We start from the raw sequence: 8,590 nt of genomic DNA on the forward strand, positions 1-8,590 counted from the left end.
TGCTTTGCTTATTCATTAGACCTTAAGTTTAAATAAAAGTGGACATGCATTGACTGGGTATTCGGGAAATAACAAGTTTATTGTTCTCCAAGACTGTGACTATTGCCTGAGGCGTAGCCACCAACTTCACACCAACTTCAGCAGAATCAAGATCATCAATTGACGTAAATTCCCCATCTTTTTCTATTAGATAGTTACTTAAAATCCTTTTCGACACAGGTATAACGGATTTTGTGTTTTTAGAGTCCTTCTGGTCAATAATTGTGTCCAAATCCTGGTCAGTTAAGGAGGCAAATCTTGCCATTTGTAATTCAGCAGACAAAACAAGCAGACGTGATGATTTCCGGGTTTTCATTAAGAGAGGGTGAAATCCGAGCGTTCCGAATAAATATAAAACTTTTGTCCAATCCGGTGACGGAACTAAAAATCCGCGAAAGCGGTTGACATTGCCGGTCAATAGTCTGAAAACTATGGACTGCTCAATAATCAAACACTGAAAAAGGAGAAAAATAGCAATTTTACTTTAGAAAATTGTGTGTTGATGTTTAGGCTAAAAACCACTAATTCCACTTCCCATAGGCTTCTATGCTAATTTCACAATATTCAATGGCTTCTCTGGACTTTACCTTAACCTTAACCTGCAGAGGACTAAATATAAGCATGATTCTACATATGTCAGCTCACAATCCTCAGAATGGCATGTGGGGTTAGCAGACTTGCAGTGCAGTACTGGTCACCGGAAGTGAAGTGTCTATAAATAGCATGAGAAATCCCAGTGTTATCACAAGATAGGGGTATATTTAGAAATCATTATGAAGATTAGGCTTCACATCACAAAAAGCAAAATGCACCTATAAAATGTACAGTAATGTTTTTCCTTTCAGAAACTGTTTAAATTTTTAAAATGAGATGAGAACTTTTTTCACAGCACTATGAGAAACATGGGTAATTTCTGCGTAGGACTATTTTTGTGTACGTTCCAAATGCTCATTGGTTGAATTGGTGGTCTGTAACCTTTATATACTGAGGTGTAATAATCTGTTTTGTATCATTTATATAACGCTAAGGCTTTCGATCCTTGTATTGCAAATGGTAGAATCCTTCCGTGATTGATTTGGCTTCTTATATATTTGTTTCCATTGCTGCTGATGAGATGTTACTCCTTGATACATGTGTACAACATATCTAAATTTGCAATATATATGATTGCTATTTAAGTATTTATACTTGTTTCAAATGATCTCAGACCAGTGTAAAAGATCAAACATTAACATGAAGCATGACATTATTTTTGGAGTGTCTGGACATGTAAATGAAGTTATTTTGATACGATATTTAATACTATTTTGATGAATTTGCAACACGTGTTTAGGAGAAAAGTAGTATTTATTTAGGATGAAATGGTCAAAACGTATTATTAAAGCTAAGGCGATAAAAGGAACAGGAGCATCGTTACATGTAAGTACCACGGTATCTATTTCTGTTTTCTGTTTTCAGAACTACACCTGTAGTATTCAACTATTTTGTCTTGTGCTTACCAATAGAATTTGTTGATAATAATAACTTCATAATTTAATATTCTGTTATGCAGATAGTTTTGTTGCGAAGAGTAAATAATTGAGTTTTTAAAAGGTCCTGAAATACAAATTAAACAAAAGCAACACATGGTATACTATAAGAGTAAAGGTTTCTTACATTTGAAACAACAATGTGCAGATTAGTCATATATACTACCATGATGAATCTTTTACGGCGTGAATTAAACTAAATACTGTCAGAATATTTATGACCGAAACATATCGAGCACCTAAGTGTTGTGTATATGTACGAAAAGGAGATCTGTTTGATGCTATAAAATATTTGTTACTGTATAGTTTGATATATGTACTTTGTAAGGAAATTTGAATACATATTTACTCATAGTGCCTTTATACTTCTAGAGCATTAGGGATCTTGGGAACCAAAGATGAAGCTGTCGTCCCTTCTGATATTGATATGTTCTTGTCTGGTTTTGCATTGTACCAGTGGTAAATTTGTATATATTGGTCTTTTATATTTATTTGATATATTTTTTTTCAATATTTTATCAAATTTTTTTGTTCATGTTTTCAAAGATTTCTTTTTCTTCAGTTTGAATACTTGGCAAATCAAAACTATATTTTGGATTTAGTTTAAGCTATTTTAAACTGTTTGTGGAGCGGTTTAACTGTGAAAGATAAGATTTTAATACACCGGAAGAACACATACCTTATTTATACATCATTTGAAAGAAAAAATATTTCTACTTAAAAATAAAACTTGTCATAAAAGATTGAGGTGGTCCAGTTTCATGACAAATGGCGGTAAAATGAGGAAGGGTAATTTCATGAAAAAATAAAGTGTTTTTTTAGATATAATTTCCAAGACAATGAAAGGACATGAAAATTGATGTCATCACTACAGAAGTTTTATGGTCGTCATCATGAACTCGTGGATCGCTACAGTGTATCCATCTGCGCCATGAAATCTTATTTGTTCCACGTGTCATAGATTTTCTTTCCTCTTTCGTCTACCACGAACTTGACTTTTTTATGAGCAACTCGGCGGGTGTTTTTAGAAAAGCAAAGGACGCTCACCCTACCGGTGCACCTGGTCCATGCTCCCAGTTTATGGTGGAGTTCGAGTTGCTCATTTGCTTTTTTTACTTTGTTTGTATGATTTTAGTAATATTATGTTCTTTGTTGTGTATGTCTGTTTTACATGTCTGGTCTTTGTCCCTGGATTACATTCTTTTGAATACTGCTATAACCTTGGTTCCCTTGATTGCTCTATAATAAACGTAAACAACTACAATAGTAAACTGAATGCAGTATTAAATGATTTATGTATAACGTTGTATAACGTCTAATCAAACGTTTTTCGACACCACTCAAAATAACTCATTTTTAAAAAAAAACATTCGTTTTTTAATTACCCCAATTGTCAAATGGTTGTAAAAAGTAGTGGATTGTTATGTTTATTCTTTATATTTTTATATAACTAAAACTAAACGATAGTTTGTCAAAATTATGCATTTTTATACAAGACCCCAGGTTTTGCAATTTAGAAAAAAAGATAATGAATTAATATAGAAATTAACAAAAAAAAAAGCAGTTCGTGATCTTTATACATGATTTTTTGACTTTACTAGGACATATTCCTCATTAAGCTATACCTAAATTAAAATTAGAAAAAAAGGGATATAAATGAGGAGCAAAATATTTTTCCTATAAGTGTTATCATATCTAAATGTGTAATATGTATAGTAATTATTAATCTACATTACTACATTATTTACAAGAACACTATTTGACAGGAGTCACAATTATGATTACAATATGTAATAGCATAGCACACGTTGGTTGACGGTCGGGCTTGTATTTCTTTTTTATATTGTATAACCTTACAACCCACAAAAAAGATGGGATCCCTGATTCATCAGCTAAGAGCACACAGAGTTTCAACAAGGGTTTAAAAATAACAATCGTGGCAGACTCATCACAGGCAAATGAGCCACACATGAGAATCAAATGGTTTGCATCATATGATTATCATATGAATCGAGCAATAATAATAAGTTTCAGTTAACATATTACAATCGCATGGTTATCATATGACAATTACATGTTTTTTACAAGCATATGATTATCATATTGTTTCAGCCTATATTGTCATATAAGAATCATATGATAATCATATGACAACCACTTATTAAGTATCATATCCTTGTCATGATTATCATATTTCCCATATGATTATCATATGTGTCACCTTTGGCAGTGTTTCACTTACACAAATATACAGACTACCACTTAACCCTATAACCAATTTAGATTTTATCTCCAACAGGAGAGACAAAATATCAAGCCGTCCGACTATACAAACATGTTCAGTCATGAACTAATAAAGGCAGTTGGAAATGAAAACAGAAGCTTTCGCTATTAAACTTTTGAACAAAATGAACTTACTTCTAATATAAAAATTAATTCTTAATATTTATGAATTTAAATTCGCTTACTCTTATTTCATCTACCGTATAGGATGTGAAATGGGTGCAATCTTTAGCTTTGAAATATGCGACATACAAGCGTATGAACTATTTAACTTTATGGTTGAAAAGTTTTCATCAAGTGCAACACATGCACCAAAACTTCACACATGATGGCTTTATTGTCTTTAATTGGTATTTTGATCAGCTTTAATTGTTATTTAATATTGCTAATAAAGAACACGAACTATTCTCAAATTCACTAACTTATACGTTCTCTAAAATTCGATTTAAAATTCTAAAAGGACGATGGTTTGAAGCAATCAACCTACTCGATACTAAATCCTACATAAAGAAAACTGAAAGATACCAATATCCATAAAGAAAAGTTTTCTAGAAAATTTCTAGAAAAATAGAAGACGTTTACGCCCTCTTTGCACCTGGTCCATGCTTCCAGTTTTTAGTTACTTTGTATGTATTACATTTGTATTTTGGTTATTATATATTCTTTGCTGTGTATGTCTGTTTTCCTTGTCTGGTCTTTGTCCCTAGATTACATTCTTGAGTCTTGATTCCCTCGATTATTCTTTCACTTTATACTAGGGGGGCGGCTGATGATCGTTTCGTGGAATATACTTGTGATATGTGTATATGTATCACATAATACATTCTTTTTTTTAATTAACTATAATTGAAATACAATCATTGTATTTTTTGCACTATAGTAGAACAAATATAGGTGTGCAAGAACTTAAATTAGATATAATATACAACTATAAACTTACTCATAGTTTACTTCCTGCCTAGTTGATATATTTTGAGATGTTAAAATATGCTCATAGCCACGTCAGTTTCAAAGAAGAAACATCCTTTTAGTCACCAGGAAGTTAAAGATGTGTGTGCTACTTTACCTAAAAACATACGAAAGAAATCCTGATCTTGAAACTCCAGTCCCTCAATTGATATTTATATAATATTTTTCATTTACCGTAAAGTTTACTGACAAAAACTACTGCCATATGCCTGTAATATTTTATAATTTATTTGTTGTAATTGAATGAAAAATAAAGTAATTTTAAGAAGAGCAAAAATCCAAGCCCCATCTCCCGCCTCAGTATAAAAATGGTCGCTTTCTCATTCAACTAAATGGCAAATCCTACCCTGAAATGATGAAAACAACGTTTTGAATGAGTTTCAGCAAGGATAAATAACAAAAACATTCATAGGTATAAGTTTCAACTGCAAGATTTAAACCCGAAACAACAAATCGAGCGCGCCTAATTGGTTAACATGTACTTTAGTTTATAAGTTTTTGTTCAGATAATTACTCACTAGATAACTTGTCAATATAAAATGCAAAGAAAGCAAAATAATTATCACTGATTTTGTTTTAAATAGCTGATTTTTTTCAAAAAAATTGAAATGTTAGACGAATCGATCATTCCAACAAGATATAAGCTCTGACAACAAAAAGGAATATATAGCAGCAATTGTCTGTTAATATCCTTTGTCAAATATTATATAAAAAAATAACGTATTTTCCGATCAATATTTTTGCAAAAAAAAATCTTGAGGGATTTTCGTTAACGCCCATATTCTTCCTAATACATAATAGGAAATTTTGTTTTTCTTATACAGCATTTAATAAAAAAAAAGACTAGTTTAAAGGAATTAAATCCAAAGTTTTTTTTCTGTGGAATGATTTTGTGTATATTCCTTCATTACTTTGTTGGCCACTATATTTTAAGCCAAAACGTCTTGACTTAATTAATAAATATGATCAAAGCCGACATCTTCTACCGTTGTATGTTTAGTTCATACACATTTTACATTTATAATGCACACAAATTGTGACAATAAATATGAATTTTACACAAAAAAACTGGACCTTACGATTTTTTATGACAAGTCATGAAATGAACTTTAATATATTCTTGACAAATTTGAAAAAGTTCCAGGTGTGTGTTCGGTGGGTGCCTTAAACTTTTAAAATAAAGCCATTTCCCGGGGATGGCCGATCCACTATGTGTTTATAATGTTGATTGATATCTGCTTCACTAACATATAACCCAATTCTTGTTCACTATAACCAGAGCTTCAACGTTTATACATATATGTATATGATATCATATGATTTCTACTTTCGACCGTATTTCATTTTCACTTCTTCAAACTGCGCATTCTTAAAGATTTGGTAGATCAAATTAAATAAATGGTCTTTACAAATCACAATATTTTTTTTAATTTTTATTCTTATTGCCTCCACCTGAGTAAATAGTGAGCAGATTTTAAAGTTGGCATGCATCTGTCAATAATGATTGTCTCTACCAATGTCAATTTAAAAAAGAGAGTAGTTGCACACATTACATCTCAAAATCTTAGACATTGGACAACATGCGCATTTTCTGAATTTTTAAATTGGTGTGTCGTTTTTTTTTTTTTTTTGTTTTTTGTTTTTGTTTTTTTTTTCTTTTCGCCTATTGAGAAAAGTGAAAATAGATTAATGACATTTGACGTGATATATCTTTTACTGTTCAAATTTTTTTTTTGTTTTCAACAGAATCGTACAGTGAGAATAATATAAATGGTATTCACGATATAGTTTCTTGTCTTTTATTATATGTTACGTGGATTTATTTTGTATCATTGAATATTCAATTTCTTATATGTATGTCACCTTAGGAGAGTTTATATCAAATAAATGCAGACGAGGATTAGACATTGTCTTCCTTCTTGACATGTCCGGAAGTATAGGTAGTCGGCATTTTCGGACGATGCTTGAGGCAACCATAGGTATTTCAAACAGTCTTACGATTGGCCCTTTTGCAACACAAGTCGGCGTTGACGTTTTTTCAACTGGAGTAACCACGGAAATTCGCCTAAAAGACCATAACAACATTAACACTCTTAGATCAGCAATCAGGAGAATTCGTTACCTTAGTGGAATGACCAATACTTTTCTTGGACTTGATAACCTTCGTCTTAGAAGCTTCACGCCTCGTAATGGTGATTAAGATTATTCCTATTAATCAATTTAAAAAATCCTCGAGGCAAGATTTTTAAAAGTTCTAACCAAGATACATGAATTTGAGATAAAATACTCTTCTATTACAAAACTTGTATGCTATATACAAACCATATTGTAGCCTTTTCTCTCACCTTTGTTTGTATTATAAAAATATTCACACGTAACGAATAAGAAATGCAATGGATCTATCAATAACCAAATAAGGATATATATGTAAAGGAAAAGCACATAATACATCATTAAGTTTTTGGAAACAGACATTGGTAACTCACAGAAAACACATCCTTCTTTATTTTGTTCATTTTATTTATTTCTCCAAATTTGCCAGGTGATCGCCGAGGGTATCCAAATGTAGCCATTGTTATGACAGATGGAAATTCCCAAAACAAAAAGAAAACCCTAAATGCTGCAAAACTGGCACGTTTGTACGGAATTAAGATTATTGCTATTGGAATCGGTAACAACATTGATTGGGATGAAATTGATGGTATAGATGGTGATGCATTTAGTAGCCAAGCAAGCAAAAAAGCAATGCGTGCTAAAACCTTTAGCACACTTCTGTCAAAGAGTTTCCAACAAGATCTTACAAGAAGGATTTGCGTTGGTTAGTTATGATTTTTTCTTCACTGCTTATTCCTACAGTTTAAGCATATTTATAACTGCATATTGCAAACTAACTCCCGAGAGGTATGAAAAAGACAAAAAAATCACTTTTGGATATTAAGACAATCATAGACATCGTGAATCATTATGTATGAAACCTTGTTTTTATAATTTTTGCTTCATTTAAGTTATGTTTTTAAATTATAATAAATACATACATAGAAACTTACGTTTATCTTTACAGCATAATGATGACGGTAAAACGAAGTAAACACGACACAGGTAGTGTATATAATTACAATTATAATATCGTAATTCTGAATCTGGCAGTTTATAACTCAGATGGTATTTGTAAACATTCTTACATAGGCACCTAATATATGTAGGGCATTTATAGGGTTATTAGTGTATGACACAGAGTGACCCAAAAATACAGTTTTGAGCATTATTAGGGCGGGGTTAGTTTTAACCTTTAGATACATTCTGTGTATAATACCGTAATTTGGTGTCTTGCTCCATTCTTTAAATATGTTTTATCTTATGCTATATGTACTTTTATACTTCAGTTTTTAAAAAAAAATGCTTCGTTTTTTTTGCAGAGGTATTCTTCAGAAGAGGGATGTGGAGATATATTTATATATATTGATTAAATAATAATTCAGCACCTGGTGTGTTCTTTGTTTTCTCTAAAAACCCTACAGGAACATAAATCAAAGATGATGTCATTTTAAGCATAAATTGAAGATGGCGACCCAAAATCCTTTTTTTTTCATCAACCTTCTCATAAAGTAGCTCCGTAGAAAGTTACGACGACACAAAAAGAATGTGTAAATTGAAAGGATTTTTTAATAGCATTAAACTGTAAAGAAAGCTGTTAAAAAAGTGTACACTTAATGACAATACCAAAACAAAAATACGATACAAAAAGAAAGTTCGACAAATTTTGGTGGAAA

The 8,590-nt window shown here is 31.3% G+C and overlaps 1 protein-coding gene across 2 annotated transcripts; it reads left to right on the forward strand.

The window, feature by feature from the left end:
* The first annotated feature begins 1,397 nt into the window (after nucleotides 1-1,397).
* LOC148615247 (vitrin-like) lies at nucleotides 1,398-8,301 on the forward strand. Of its 2 annotated transcripts, XM_088589972.1 has the most exons (6): nucleotides 1,398-1,458; nucleotides 1,941-2,027; nucleotides 6,689-7,012; nucleotides 7,363-7,638; nucleotides 7,882-7,919; nucleotides 8,237-8,301. In XM_088589972.1, the coding sequence occupies exons 2-5, from the start codon at nucleotides 1,967-1,969 to the stop codon at nucleotides 7,884-7,886; spliced, it is 666 nt and encodes a 221-aa protein (XP_088446098.1). In that variant the 5' UTR covers nucleotides 1,398-1,458; nucleotides 1,941-1,966; the 3' UTR covers nucleotides 7,887-7,919; nucleotides 8,237-8,301. The 2 variants fall into 2 exon arrangements, with proteins under 2 accessions (XP_088446098.1, XP_088446099.1); XM_088589973.1 differs by lacking the exon at nucleotides 1,941-2,027 and having other exon boundaries at nucleotides 1,405-1,458.
* The last annotated feature ends 289 nt before the right edge of the window (nucleotides 8,302-8,590 follow it).

The sequence above is a fragment of the Perna viridis genome, chromosome 6 (genome assembly GCF_037379345.1).
Source record: "Perna viridis isolate PV_CMFRI_1.1 ecotype Kerala chromosome 6, ASM3737934v1, whole genome shotgun sequence".
Taxonomy (NCBI): Eukaryota; Metazoa; Mollusca; class Bivalvia; order Mytilida; family Mytilidae; genus Perna; species Perna viridis.